The 15,925-nt window shown below is 44.5% G+C and overlaps 1 protein-coding gene across 2 annotated transcripts in view; it reads left to right on the forward strand.

The window, feature by feature from the left end:
- Window positions 1-15,151, forward strand: part of trmt10a (tRNA methyltransferase 10A) — a 47,346-nt gene extending 32,195 nt beyond the window's left edge. The window contains exons 4-6 of one of the 2 annotated variants that reach the window (XM_061961176.2): window positions 7,670-7,819; window positions 7,897-8,002; window positions 14,642-15,151. In XM_061961176.2, coding sequence (XP_061817160.1) covers window positions 7,670-7,819; window positions 7,897-8,002; window positions 14,642-14,811 — 426 coding nt within the window. In that variant the 3' untranslated portion in view covers window positions 14,812-15,151. The remainder of the gene's footprint in view (window positions 1-7,669; window positions 7,820-7,896; window positions 8,003-14,641) is intronic. The other variant, XM_061961175.2, reaches the window with a different exon arrangement.
- Window positions 15,152-15,925: the final 774 nt, after the last annotated feature.

A 15,925-nucleotide genomic window follows, 5' to 3' on the forward strand; every position in this document is an offset into this window, starting at 1 on the left:
AGGGTGTGGAGGGGGGCGCCGGATGTAAGTGTCAAAAAGACAGCCAAAAGAGTTTGATATGAGAATAAATCTAAAGTTAAAATATAGGGTAGAAATGCATCCATTTGCAGGAAATGTAGTCTTGATTTTCAACATTTTCTTTCAAGGCTTGCATGTCTACATTAAAACATTCTTCTTCATACTGCATTAATATATGCTACTTTAAACTTTCATGCAGAGAAGGAAATCACAACTAAAAAAATCACTAATTTTTTCATACGGTGTTGATGTGGAAATTTTTGCCTCGCCATTTTGATGGTGTGGACGTGTGGCACCGAATGGAGATAAGCGTCTCGACAGACGTCACAATATTTGAACAATGATGACGAAAACTGTTTTCTCTGTCGTGTCCGTGTGTCGAAAATTGTTATGCGCTTATTTTTTTATTTGATTTTGTGCGTGGCATATAATTGCTATGCGCAGAGGACGTTTAAACAGTGCGCAATTGCACAAGCGAGCACCTTAGAGAGAACGTTGGTCACACGGCTGCGCTAGCATCACAGCTAACGTTAGCCATGCTGCTACCATTCTGCTCGGGGAGGACGTATGACGTGACAGTATGTGACGTATGACGTGACAGTATGTGACGTGTGTAAGAAGGTGCGCTTGCTGTCTGTGAGAAGCACAGACACAGAAAAGAGTGAGAAGAGCCTGTCGTGTAATGTCAGCAGCTAAAAGCAACTGCGTGAGAATCCACAGACCTGTTGAAGGTGTGCTGGAAAATGCGGAACGGAAATTAGGGAGCAGCAGAAAAGTGGAATGTACTATTTAAATAGGTGCGTTGGAAAACACGGAGCGGAGTTTTTTTTAACTGGATCTGGATCGGCATTTTCCCATGCCTTGCCGATACGCATTTTTTTGCAAATATCGGCGGCCCATCCGATCCAAATATCGGATCGGGACATCCCTAATATATATATATATATATATATATATATATATATATATATATATAAATAAATGATAAATGGGTTGTACTTGTATAGCGCTTTTCTACCTTCAAGGTACTCAAAGCGCTTTGACACTACTTCCACATTTACCCATTCACACACACATTCACACACTGATGGAGGGAGCTGCCATGCAAGGCGCTAACCAGCACCCATCAGGAGCAAGGGTGAAGTGTCTTGCTCAGGACACAACGGACATGACGAGGTTGGTATTAGGTGGGGATTGAACCAGGGACCCTCGGGTCGCGCACGGCCATTCTTCCACTGCGCCACGCCGTCCCTGATAAATATATATATATATATATATATATATATATCATCAGTGCGGTGAGGTTGATCGCTGGTGAGGCACTGACTCGCCGCTGCTGCCCACTGCTCCCCTCACCTCCCAGGGGGTGAACAAGGGGATGGGTCAAATGCAGAGGACACATTTCACCACACCTAGTGTGTGTGTGACAATCATTGGTACTTTAACTTAACTTTAACTTTACACATACAAACTGTAGCACACAAAAAAGCACATTTAATAAAAAAACGTTATTATGGTCTTACCTTTACTTATAAATGCGCAGCTGTTGTGCTGATTAATAAACCCCCTGACGGGAGTGTTATATCAACTAAAGCCCTCACTTAAACTTTCCACGTGCAAGATTGAATCTATTTAAAAAAGTGTAACCGAGGGTTTATAAATGTCGCCTATACTATACTCCTCTCTGAGCTGCCACCTTAACGTGGTAGAGGAGTTTGCGTGTCCCAATGATCCTAGGAGCTATGTTGTCCGGGGGCTTCCATGCCCCCTGGTAGGGTCTCCCAAGACAAACAGGTCCTAGGTGAGGGATCAGACAAAGAGCAGCTCGAAGACTTCTATGGAAATGCAAGAACCGAGACTCAGATTTCCCTCGCCCGGACGCGGGTCACCGGGGCCCCCCTCCGGAGCCAGGCCCGGAGTTGGGGCACGATGGCGAGCGCCTGGTGGCCGGGCCTGTCCCCATGGGGCCCGGCCGGGCACAGCCCGAAGAGGCAACGTGGGTCCCCCCTCCAATGGGCTCACCACCCATAGCAGGGGCCATAGAGGTCGGGTGCAATGTGAGCTGGGCGGTAGCCGAAGGCAGGGCACTTGGCGGTCCGATCCTCGGCTACAGAAGCTAGCTCTTGGGACGTGGAACGTCACCTCGCTGGGGGGGAAGGAGCCTGAGCTAGTGCGCGAGGTAGAGAAGTTCCGGTTGGATATAGTCGGACTCACCTCGACGCACAGCAAGGGCTCTGGAACCAGTTCTCTCGAGAGGGGCTGGACTCTCTTCCACTCTGGCGTTGCCAGCAGTGAGAGGCGACGGGCTGGGGTGGCAATTCTTGTTGCCCCCCGGCTCAGAGCCTGCATGTTGGAGTTCAACCCGGTGGACGAGAGGGTAGCTTCCCTCCGCCTTCGGGTGGGGGGACGGGTCCTGACTGTTGTTTGCGCTTACGCGCCAAACGGCAGCTCAGAGTACCCACCCTTTTTGGATTCACTCGAGGGAGTACTTGAGAGTGCTCCCCCGGGTGATTCCCTCGTTCTACTGGGGGACTTCAACGCTCATATTGGCAACGACAGTGAAACCTGGAGAGGCGTGATTGGGAAGAATGGCCGCCCGGATCTGAACCCAAGTGGTGTTTTGTTATTGGACTTTTGTGCCCGTCACGGATTGTCCATAACGAACACCATGTTCAAGCATAAGGGTGTCCATATGTGCACTTGGCACCAGGACACCCTAGGCCGCAGTTCTATGATCGACTTTGTAGTTGTGTCATCGGATTTGCGGCCTCATGTTTTGGACACTCGGGTGAAGAGAGGGGCGGAGCTTTCTACCGATCACCACCTGGTGGTGAGTTGGCTGCGATGGTGGGGGAGGATGCCGGACAGACCTGGCAGGCCCAAACGCATTGTGAGGGTTTGCTGGGAACGTCTGGCAGAGTCTCCTGTCAGAGAAAGTTTCAATTCCCACCTCCGGAAGAACTTTGAACATATCACGAGGGAGGTGCTGGACATTGAGTCCGAATGGACCATGTTCCGCACCTCTATTGTCGAGGCGGCTGATTGGAGCTGTGGCCGCAAGGTAGTTGGTGCCTGTCGTGGCGGTAATCCTAGAACCCGTTGGTGGACACCGGCGGTGAGGGATGCCGTCAAGCTGAAGAAGGAGTCCTATCGGGTTCTTTTGGCTCATGGGACTCCTGAGGCAGCGGACAGGTACCGACAGGCCAAGCGGTGTGCGGCTTCAGCGGTCGCGGAGGCAAAAACTCGGACATGGGAGGAGTTCGGGGAAGCCATGGAAAACGACTTCCGGACGGCTTCGAAGCGATTCTGGACCACCATCCACCGCCTCAGGAAGGGGAAGCAGTGCAGTGCCAACACCGTGTATGGTGCGGATGGTGTTCTGCTGACCTCGACTGCGGAAGTTGTGGATCGGTGGAGGGAATACTTCGAAGACCTCCTCAATCCCACCAACACGTCTTCCTATGAGGAAGCAGTGCCTGAGGAATCTGTGGTGGGCTCTCCTATTTCTGGGGCTGAGGTTGCTGAGGTAGTTAAAAAGCTCCTCGGTGGCAAGGCCCCGGGGGTGGATGAGATCCGCCCGGAGTTCCTTAAGGCTCTGGATGCTGTAGGGCTGTCTTGGTTGACAAGACTCTGCAGCATCGCGTGGACATCGGGGGCAGTACCTCTGGATTGGCAGACCGGGGTGGTGGTTCCTCTCTTTAAAAAGGGGAACCCGAGGGTGTGTTCTAACTATCGTGGGATCACACTCCTCAGCCTTCCCGGTAAGGTCTATTCAGGTGTACTGGAGAGGAGGCTACGCCGGATAGTCGAACCTCGGATTCAGGAGGAACAGTGTGGTTTTCGTCCTGGTCGTGGAACTGTGGACCAGCTCTATACTCTCGGCAGGGTCCTTGAGGGTGCATGGGAGTTTGCCCAACCAGTCTACATGTGCTTTGTGGACTTGGAGAAGGCATTCGACCGTGTCCCTCGGGAAGTCCTGTGGGGAGTGCTCAGAGAGTATGGGGTTTCGGACTGTCTGATTGTGGCGGTCCGCTCCCTGTATGATCAGTGTCAGAGCTTGGTTCGCATTGCCGGCAGTAAGTCGGACACGTTTCCGGTGAGGGTTGGACTCCGCCAAGGCTGCCCTTTGTCACCGATTCTGTTCATAACTTTTATGGACAGAATTTCTAGGCGCAGTCAAGGCGTTGAGGGGATCCGGTTTGGTGGCTGCAGGATTAGGTCTCTGCTTTTTGCAGATGATTTGGTCCTGATGGCTTCATCTGGCCAGGATCTTCAGCTCTCACTGGATCGGTTCGCAGCTGAGTGTGAAGCGACTGGGATGAGAATCAGCACCTCCAAGTCCGAGTCCATGGTTCTCGCCCGGAAAAGGGTGGAGTGCCATCTCCGGGTTGGGGAGGAGATCTTTCCCCAAGTGGAGGAGTTCAAGTACCTCGGAGTCTTGTTCACGAGTGAGGGAAGAGTGGATCGTGAGATCGACAGGCGGATCGGTGCGGCGTCTTCAGTAATGCGGACGCTGTATCGATCCGTTGTGGTGAAGAAGGAGCTGAGCCGGAAGGCAAAGCTCTCAATTTACCGGTCGATCTACGTTCCCATCCTCACCTATGGTCAAGAGCTTTGGGTTATGACCGAAAGGACAAGATCACGGGTACAAGCGGCCGAAATGAGTTTCCTCCGCCGGGTGGCGGGGCTCTCCCTTAGAGATAGGGTGAGAAGCTCTGTCATCCGGGAGGAGCTCAAAGTAAAGCCGCTGCTCCTCCGCATCGAGAGGAGCCAGATGAGGTGGTTCGGGCATCTGGTCAGGATGCCACCCGAGCGCCTCCCTAAGGAGGTGTTTAGGGCATGTCCGACCGGTAGGAGGCCACGAGGAAGACCCAGGACACGTTGGGAAGACTATGTCTCCCGGCTGGCCTGGGAACGCCTCGGGATCCCCCGGGAGGAGCTGGACGAAGTGGCTGGGGAGAGGGAAGTCTGGGCTTCCCTGCTTAGGCTGCTGCCCCCGCGACCCGACCTCGGATAAGCGGAAGAAGATGGATGGATGGATGGCCTATACTGTATGAAACTACGAAATAACAAACACGGAGGCTCCAGTTTACACGAGGACCACTTTATTTACCTTCTTTCAAAAACTTCCGCTCCACTCCAACGTGTCAAAATTCCGCTCTTAGCGCCTTCAAAATAAGAGCTCAAGGCATATACTGTATAACAGCGCATAACAGGAACTTAACATCACAAAGAGGAAAGCCCATAAAAATAGGTTACAAAAGTTATTTAATAAGAAGCCAAAAAGTGCAAAAACAATAATGTTCGTGTTGGAGGAGTTGTGAATTAGGTACACCTGCACTCTGCAGGTGTACCTAATGTTGTGGCCGTGCAGTTATTCACAACTCCTCCAACACGAACATTATTGTTTTTGCACTTTTTGGCTTCTTATGAAACAACTTTTTTAAATAGATTCAATCTTGCACGTGGAACGTTTAAGTGTGGGCTTTAGTTGATATAAAACTCTCGTCAGGGGTTGCCGTGCATTCTACGGCGGGGGTGCAGGAGGCGAGCCTCAGCCAGTGCGTCTTTTGCAGCCGTTTTATGATCGCTCAGCACAATAAATACGTTACACACATACAGTTGTTGACAAAATACACTGTACATTATATACCTCAGCTAACTAAACTATGGAAATGTATAATATAGTTCATATAGCAATACGGTCTCACTGCACAGCAGACCAGCAGTTAGCCGAGTCATTGCGCAATCCATGTTGCGGCACTGAGTGACGTGCCTCGACTGGCTGCTGTTCACCGCACCGTTTCTTCTCAGTATTTGAACAGCAAATGTGAAAATTCAGCGATTTTGAATAAAAATAATCTAAAACTGGTGAAGTTAAATGGAAAATAACTTTATAGTATAATCACTGGATACATTTAACAATTTAATATATATTTTTTTCTTTTTACATTTTTTTTCTTTCCATGATGGCAGGTGAGGCCCCGCCTCACCTGCCTCTAGTGACTCCACGTCACTGATATATATATATATATATATATATATATATATATATATATATATATATATATATATATATATATATATATATATATATATATATAGTTAACCCATGCAGGATAGAGCAACGCTTTTATTGTGAAGAAAGGAACTGTGTGGTCGGCCTTTAAGCTTTTGACAACATGTACGGCGCAAGTCTGTTGAAATAAGTGTTTGTCGCCTTCCTGTCTCACAAAATCCTTGGGTGCCGCGAATGTCAATCAAGTGACGAAAGTGATGTCATAGTGTAGATTGACGATCGGCAATTTTTTGGACAATTTTTCGACTGACATCCCCTCCACGATCGACCGATAGCTCACGATCCACCGATAGCTTGCAATCGACCGATAGCTCGCGATCAATGTAATGGGCACCCCTGCTCCAAACGGTCCGTTCGGAATTTTGTTCAAGTGTGACGTTTTGTTCAAGTTATGTCAGCTGATTATCTACATATGGTAGACATTTACCCAGACATCCTTGTGTGACTCAGCCAATTTAAATTGATTTAAAACGGACTGTGCTACAACATAATGTTGACAATGAAACCCAATGAACCAGTGACACAAACTTTCAGCCTCATCTGAAGTAAAAAGTGCCTTACTTTGAACTTTTATGATTTGTGGCAATGTCATCTGTGCAGAAGTTGCTTCGAGTTTGTGCAAAGATTAGCCCTGCTTCAACCACAGTCCTTCACAAAAATATTAATTTCTTGGAAAAAAATACTTTTAATGGTGGGCTCGGTGACTAATATTAATGGCAATGGCGTAGACAATGACACGGTGAGTACTAACAGTACGTTAGAAATGTGTGAACGATACATTAACAATGTTAGCTCGAGCTGTTGTGTAGCCAGCTTAGCCTTCTACTGCAAGACAATAGCATCACCGTCTTCCGGCAAAATAAAGAATGATTTTCCTAAAAAAATATTTTAATTGGGTGAGTTTCTACTGTGTTTGGCAATGGACTAGTAAATTATATAATCTGTTATGTTTGTGATGTCGCTGGAAGCGTACAATTGCTCGTAGCGTACCATGTAGCTTTAAGCTTCTATTTTATTACAACTCGAAGCAGCTGAGCAGCGGCGTTATTTACATGATGTAGAATAGAGAAAAAGTATCTTATTGTCAATATACATGATGTAGAATAGAGAAAATTTATCTTATTGTCAATATACATACCGGTATGTACACGTACAGAATATAGCATCAGAAAGTTAGATTTGGTAGAAGTTTAACATACAAACAATGCCTTTTTATTATTACCACTTTTTATTTTTCATATAAGCTAATCAAAATAGTAATTAAAATATTGAAATAACATTAATACAATGTTAAATAATACGTTTTTAAGGTCAGCAATAAAGGTTGACAAGCGCAACAGACTCTGTGCTTTAGTTGGTATGCTACATTATTTACAAGACATTACTTGTACAGTATTACCTTAAAACAGTGTTGCAGTTTGTTGAGGCTGTATTCATTTAGCAAAAAAAAGGCAATGATAACCACTTTTTTTTTTAAGTCTGGTTACTACCGTTTACGCAGCACACCGGTGCCATTATGGAACTATAGGACTTTCGATAACCCGTCCTCACTTATAAAGTTTCCCTCTGCAGGACATTACCATTAAATCTGAACACTATAGTGACGTCGTAGCAAAGGAAGAACTGGTCTACCTGACGTCGGACTCCCCCAACGTCCTAACCGAGCTGGACCCCACAAAGGCCTATGTTATTGGTGGACTAGTGGACCACAACCATCATAAGGTCTATAGTTTAAAATACACACATACAATTTAAAAAAACATGAGGATTTAGTTGGTTTTTTTGTCTTTTGTTTTTAGGGCATCACTTTTGAGAGGGCCAAGGTACAAGGTATCGATCACGCCCAGCTCCCTTTGAGCAACTTCGTCCAGATGAAGAGTCGGAAAGTTCTAGCAGTAAACCACGGTAAGGCTCGCAGAGGATAGCTATGAAAAACAAGATAAGATTTATCGATTCGTTTTCTAAGATGGTTAAACATAGATAATTAAAAGCTAGGCTGAATACCTTGACATTATTTATATTTGCTTTCATTCCATTGTAACGCCAAAGTGATAATTCTCTCTCATAAGTTTCAGTAGTAATAAGTAATAAGAGAAAAAAAATTGTCAGGGAATTAAATCATAATCTTGTAATTTTACGAGAATTTGGTTCCATTACAGTAAGTCATAATATAATGAAATCCTGTATTTTTCAAACAGTTATGATCTAAATGTACTCCAGAATAAGGTTGTAATATGTTAGAATAAAGTCCTAATGTTGCAATACATTTTTAAATGAAATATTAGATAATCTTTAAAATCAGAATTATATTGCAATATACAAGAATAAATACGAAAACTATGAGAACATTTTTTATTTTGTGACATTGAGGAAATAAAACTCTTGAGAAATTAAGTGACATTTGATTTAAGCTTTAAGTTTGAATTTTACGAGAATTTTAATTTTATTTTACGTAACATAACAATAGGGTAATTATAGGTATAAATGCTTGTAAAGCTGTAGTACACAAGAAAAGTGTAAGATGATGTTGAAATATTAAGAGAAAAAGAAATACCAGTGGCCTCATGTATTAAGTTTGCTTACACACAAAAACGTGGCGTACGCCCTTTTTCATGGCAACGTTGAGATGTATCAATCAATCAATTAACGTTTATTTGTATAGCCCTTAATCAGAGGTGTCAAAGGGCTTTACAAGCCACAACAACATCCCCTGATCTGAACCCACATCCTGGCAAGGAAAAAACTCCAAAATCCCAACATGGGAGAAACTAAAGTAGAAACCTTGTGAAGGGGCCACAAATGTGGGGACCTCTCTCCTGGGCTGCAATAGATTCCAAGTTGGTAAAGTTATTGAATTATTACATTCATGCAGTCCATTGGGTCGTAGGAGGTCTTCTTTCGTGTAGAAAAGTCAACCACGCTAAGACGTCAGCAACTGATGCATAGAAGAGTGATCCACCCCGTCTCACGACTTCTAACAGCTTGCTCCCCCTGTCCAGAGATGACCCGTGGCCCCCTGGTAACCTCTCCATGCAGGAGAGGCGGGCAGAGCAGAAAAGTAAAGCGACAGGTAAACGGTTCTAAACAGGGGTCTATTTAAAGGCTAAAGTATGTAAATTAGTTTTGAGGTGGGATTTCAAATCTTCTACTGAGGTAGTATCTCTAACTTTTGCCAGTAGGGCAACGATAATCAACATTTTTGTTTTCTTAGCGTTAAGTTGCAAAAAGTTGCTGGAAATCCATTGTTTAATTTCTTTAAGACACGTCTCCGGATGACTACAATCTGGCGTGTTGGTTAGCTTTAGGGGCATGTAGAGTTGGGTGTCATCAACATAACATTGAAAATTAACGTATGACGTATGATGTCACCTAGCGGCAGCATATAGATGTGTCCCAGCCTGCTCTAGTGTAGTTAGTTAAGTGAGACTCAAACAGTAATCTATGATCTTTGTAATCTTGATGGCACCTTCCTGGTTAGGGTGAAGGCTGTCCATTCTCAGCAGGCCCGGTTTGCCCTCCAAAGAGGGCCAATTATCTACAAAACGATATCCCTGTTCTCTGTAAAAGTTAGCCAGCCACCTGTTAAGCGAGACTAATCTGTTGTATCGCTCATTATTGCCTCTAGCAGGCAGGGTCCGGAGACAATTACTCTATTCCGAGCCATTTTCATAGCGAATTTACAAGTCCTAGCTATGTTGCTCTTTGTAATCTCTGTCTCATCATAGTGTCATTGGAGCCGGCATGTACAACTATGTTTGCGTAGCTAATGGTGTGGTTAGCCTGTCGTAAGTGTTCAGGCCCCTTTCGAGTAGTGATGGGATCGGCAGTTCTTTTGACTGTACTGGATCACTAGAATCAGTTCCTTAAATTTATTCTTTCAAAAAATTCGTTCACCGAATCACCCCCCCCCGCCCCCCCAAAAAAAGGAGGGGGGGGGGGCGTGCGTAGTACAGTACAGTGCAGACATTCGTGGGAGAAGCAGCAAATAGGGTGAACGCGAGTCCCTACACAGCTCTGTGCATGCAGTACACCAGGCAGTGAGTGACTGACACAGCGCCACAGTCAGCACAGTTCAGTACGTGAACCTGAATCACTTCTGCAGCAGCAGTTCTGTGTGCAGGTCGGCGAATCACCGAATCACTTCTGCAGCAGCAGTTCTGTGTGCAGGTCGGCGAATCACCGAATCACTTCTGCAGCAGCAGTTCTGTGCGCAGGTCGGCGAATCACCGAATCACTTCTGCAGCAGCAGTTCTGTGCGCAGGTCGGCGAATCACCGAATCACTTCTGCAGCAGCAGTTCTGTGCGCAGGTCGGCGAATCACCGAATCACTTCTGCAGCAGCAGTTCTGTGCGCAGGTCGGCGAGTCACCGAATCACTTCTGCAGCAGCAGTTCTGTGTGCAGGTCGGCGAATCACTTCTGCAGCAGCAGTTCTGTGCGCAGGTCGGCGAATCACCGAATCACTTCTGCAGCAGCAGTTCTGTGCGCAGGTCGGCGAATCACCGAATCACTTCTGCAGCAGCAGTTCTGTGTGCAGGTCGGCGAATCACCGAATCACTTCTGCAGCAGCAGTTCTGTGCGCAGGTCGGCGAATCACTTCTGCAGCAGCAGTTCTGTGTGCAGGTCGGCGAATCACCGTATCACTTCTGCAGCAGCAGTTCTGTGTGCAGGTCGGCGAATCACCGGATCACTTCTGCAGCAGCAGTTCTGTAAATATGCAAACAAAAAGAAAATAAATACCTTCAAAATAAAACAAATAAATTAAGAGCCAGAAATGCCAACATAAAAACTAAATGTTCTGTAGCCTACGTTTAAAATATAACAAAGAAAATATTAACTTAAATGTGCAAACAAAAAGAAAATAAATAGGCTACCTTAAATAAAACTAAACAAATATTAAACCAAGTGCCAGAAAAGCCAACATTAAAACTAAAATTTCTGTAGCTTACATTTAAAAATATAAAAATGGAAATATCAACTTAAATATGCAATAAAAAAGAAAATAAATAGCTTAAATAATATAAAAATCAAGATAAATAATAGCCTATGTATATGTACATACATTAGTTATTATTTTTATTTTAAATCTTCTCAAACAGCCTGCCCTACACTTTACCCCCCGCCCCTCCCCCTCGCGTCGCTGCTGCTCAGCCTTGCCCTGCACTGACTTTCTTTGTCTCCTCTACTCTCATAACTTTATGTGTTGAGATAATGTGTGTGTTTGTTTTCATGTGGCTTGAGTCAACATTAGCCGTTAGCTTGGAGAATGAATGGAGAACGGATGCCAATGGCATGAAACATATCCCCGCGACGGGAGGAGAATCACTCGCGGCATTGGGGCAAGCAGAGCAGAGAGCGAGAGCGTTGTCGTTCACTGAGTGATTCATGTCGTTAATCCGCGGTGAACGAATCGTTCGCTCAGTCCCTCCCCCCGCCCCCATGATGAGTAGCTGGCTGCGTCGTTCGCCGACGTCACAGAATGCGCCAGTTCCACTCATACCGGCATGGTCGCGGCGGAGCTCAACTGAACTGAGAAAGGAACGAATCAGTTCATGAAGTGATTCGGTTCAGTACGTTCACTCAAAAGATTCGTTCGCGAACGACACAACATTACTTTCGAGTCTGTTCCCTGTATTAACTTCATTGTCAGGAGCTCTAGCCCACGGGATACACATTACCATTGCTGGTTTACTAAGCTGTATGTTCCAGGTGATGGAGTCCCCTATGACTAAGGCGTGGTAGGGAGTTGACTGGAGTGTAGGACTAGCTAACGGGTCCTACACTGTATGTAATGCGTCATAACCGGCTGTAGGCCGCTTAAGGCTGCCACAAACTGGGCAAGTTAGCTGACTACGGTTAATGCTAGCAAGCGTGTCCACGGCATCGAAAGTTACTTTGTTATTCTGCTCTAACTGGCGGACGCATCCCTATAGCCGGCACAACCTATCCTTCATAATCGTGCATTAAGTACACAAAGCCATACTCGTGTTTTTTCCTAGTCGAGTTCTTGCTGTCTTCGGAGCGGGGGCTTTGGACTGGGGCTAGCTTAGCTCCGCACATTTAACAGCTAGCTAGCTGAAAGTGAAACGGTGAAACAAAAAGAGCAAGTGCTTGATAAGACTAAAATATGTGTTGGAGAAGGGCTAAAGAAGGCAAAAAAGCATTTAGAAGCACACAACAAGGAAGATAGCACTTACTTTGATGACAATGTCGAGCACAGCCGAACCACCAAAAAGTCAATCGCTCAATGTTTTAAGAGTGAACTTGACGTAGAAATGTGCGGCCCCCTGCATTTTGACAGCAAACCCTCATTCATAGCTTGACGTGCACCTACGAAATATTGAACCTTGCAGACCGTAAAAGCTGTGATAGGTCGGCTTGTAAAACATTATTTCCTGTGTGTATACAGGACTGGTTCAGAAAGTGGACAGCCCACCTTCGATTTTAGATAAACACTGGTAAGAAGGCAAGGGCCTAAAGACCAAGCCCAGTGGCCTCATGTTTTAAGAGTTGCTTGGATTTCCTACAAAAAATGGTCATACGTTCAAATCCAGAAAACAGCGTACGCATGAACAAATTCAGATGAACTAAAGTGTGCACATGCACTAATCCAAGCACATTTCTTTTTTACAATCCCAATCAGTGTGGAATTGACCGCAGATTTTTGCGTGGGTGGGCCCCTTCAGACCAGGCCCAAGCCACACCCCCTTATAAGTAGGCAAATCACATTGAAATGAGGTCAAGTGCCTCAGATCTGTGCACACTTACCAATCAGAGGAGGTACTTCTTCTTTGTTGTTTCAATCGAACAAACAAGGGTTGAGATTGTGAGGCTGTCAATGCTGTGGAGTCAGAGAACTGCCCAAAGGAACAAATAAGTGGTGCTACATCAGGAAGAAGAAGATGGATGTGCATGGCCGCAACAGGCAAACGTACCGGCGATAAAAGTAGCGCTTGAAAAGATGGTCATTGCAATGATACGTAAATCTTTAGAAGAAGTGGGCGACCCTATTACCCCAATATAAATATAATTGGTGTAACTTGCCACAAAATGTGTTCAGTAGCCTGCTCACAGGCAGATTAGTTTCATTTGAAAATTAGGTCATATTTGGATTGCAATCTTTTACATTCAAACAAGCCAGCACATCAAAAAGGATACGGGAAACTTTGACTCTTGTTTGATTACACAATTTATTATTACAACACAGGAGGGCTTCTTGCGGTAGTAGCCGTACGTGACACAAATAGAGGCCATTCGTCCACCATCTCATGTGCCAGTGTGCCGCAACCACCTCCGAACAACCACTGTGTGTTGCCAAAGTATCCACAGCCTGTAGAAATGTGTGCACGTGAATCATGACATTGGCGTGACGCAGCACACATTTTCACGTCCAGTTCACTCTTGATACATCTCAACTTTGCCGTGAAAAGGGGCCGACGTCAGGTTTTTGTACGTACGCAAGCTTAGGCCCTGGTGCTTACAGCCAAAGACACCCTCAAGGTTGTACTTGAACCCTTTGGAGTTGAGGGTAGTTTCACATGATTTTACGTCCTTTTGTGTTTTCTTTCACACAAAAAACTGTCTATCTTGCATCTTCAATAAACCTCAGGTGTGTGGCAGGTCTGGAACACCGCATAGCTTTAAGAAGACATGGTCTTAGTTTAAAGTTTCAACATTTTTAGCATTAACACAAGAACTGTAACCATGTTGTTTAGAAATGTTGCCACCAAAAAGGCTAAAACAACAAAACATTATTTAAAACTTGAAATAATTTTATACCATTTCTGATGACAAATCTGTTGAGCTTGCTTTTGTCAGGCAAGATAGTTTTGTTACAATTTAAGTTTTTGTTTTTTCAGAATCAACAAATATGTGACTTTATATTTTGTTGTCGTATGTTAGCATACTGATCTACTGTACATGTAACTATTGTAATTTTATTGTGACTGACGTTTGTTATTTGATAGCGGTTGTTAGCATATTAACCTGAGAGATGTTTAGTTCAGTCTGCCTTTGTTTTTATTCATAAATTATTCATGAATATATCTAATAGTTTGTTGCAATACTTTTAACATGACAAGATTTGCATACAAATGATTTGTATAATAATTAACATTTGCGTTACCTTATTGCGGTCCTTCAGCGAATTGCCCTCGCCACATCATTGTTTAGTGTGTATTATTTACCTTTTTCATTGTAAACGGTGTCAAAATACTAAATCCGATATTTTGCTATAAACTTGTAAAAAAAAAAAAAAAGACACCATTTTTTTCTTCCTTTAAAGTTCCACGTAAAGACTTAGCCAAATAAGTTAGCATATTAATGAACGGTGACGTAATTAACAGATTTATGTATACTAGTAAAACCAGAATTTGTACACGTTTTGGACAAACACTGCATCAAGCCTTATTTTCACTTACTGTACACGTGGTCTAAATTTGTTTAGATGTAGTTTTTCAACATTTTCAAGGTAGATCGTCCTAAAATTTCATATTATCTTGTTGGGCTAACTTTACGCAACCTTGTTTTGTCGCACTTTTTGTCAGTTTTTGAGATTATCCTGGCATTTTTGGAGAAAGGCAGCTGGGCGGAGGCCTTCTTCTCTGTGTTACCTCCTAGAAAAGGAGCTACCGCCTTCGAGCAGAAAGGAGAAGAAGAAGGAGAAAGAGCCAATCAGGAAGAAGAACAAGATGGCGAATCTGACAATGAAATATAAAATATGAGTTGCTATTTAATTAGTCTTTCTACTTTAGTTTGACTCTTTTATTTTAATGTAATTACATTTCTAATTTCATTTTTGATGACTTTCTTGGGCCAAACAAACTCTTGTGCTTTCTTTTATACTTTGGTTTGGAGCCGATTCTGATTTATTTAAAAAAAAATTGAATGGAATGAGGTTGTTTCTGGTACTGAGAAAAGGTATTATTTTAATAAAAATGTGAAATCATGTTTTGAGACAAGTAAGCAAGGTATTTATTTGTATTTTTCTTTTGTGATAGAAAAAAACTAAAATCTTACCTTTTAAAAAATTACAAATATCAAATATGTTAGAGTAAATTAAAAGTCTGAATGTTTTTATTTTTTTCCCCAAAGAATTCACAGAAAAAACACTACAATATTGGAATTAAGTTGTAAAATATATGACTTTTTTTTGGAACATGACTTTTTAATTAGTAACTTTTTGTGTGTTTTTGGCATTGCTGTGTTGGGTTGGAGTGGTCGGGGGGCTGGGATTGGTGGATTGGTGGGGACTAGCTGGCATTAGCCTGCTGGCTGGCTTGGGTGCTGACATGTGGGCGGGATGGGTTGACTTCCCCCATTGAGAGGCTTCGTTCTCTGCCCGGGACTCGTTTGTGTGGATAGCTGAGATGCAGAGTTTGCGCTGGGTATGGGGGCTGTGCAGTTTTTTGCGTGGGGTTGCTTGTGTGGACTCCGCAGAGTTGGGTTGGGGCGGGACTGGCATTGTTTGACAGGGGGCAGACTCTCGGCTGTGTGTGTGTGTGTGGGGGGCGGCCTCCTGCGTAGACTGGGAGGGCTCTGGGTGTCCGGGCCCTCTGCTCCTTCTACTTATGGCTTATACTTCTACGTGGCTCGTCTTTTCCAAATGCGATGCTGATGTAGATTACGCTTTCTGCAGTATTTGTGACGTAAAAATCAAGGCAAGTCTTGGAAAACGACTGAATTTTAGTTGCGTGTGTCTAAGACACATCCACAAAATTTGACAAGATCAGGAATGAAGCTCTGTGGGAGCTAGCGGGATAGGAACCAGTGACCAAGCAGATACCGTGAAGGAGTTGGGCCTCGGAAAGTACCAAACATCGCACGCCAAG

Source organism: Nerophis lumbriciformis, linkage group LG05 (assembly GCF_033978685.3).
Source record: "Nerophis lumbriciformis linkage group LG05, RoL_Nlum_v2.1, whole genome shotgun sequence".
Taxonomy (NCBI): domain Eukaryota; kingdom Metazoa; phylum Chordata; class Actinopteri; order Syngnathiformes; family Syngnathidae; genus Nerophis; species Nerophis lumbriciformis.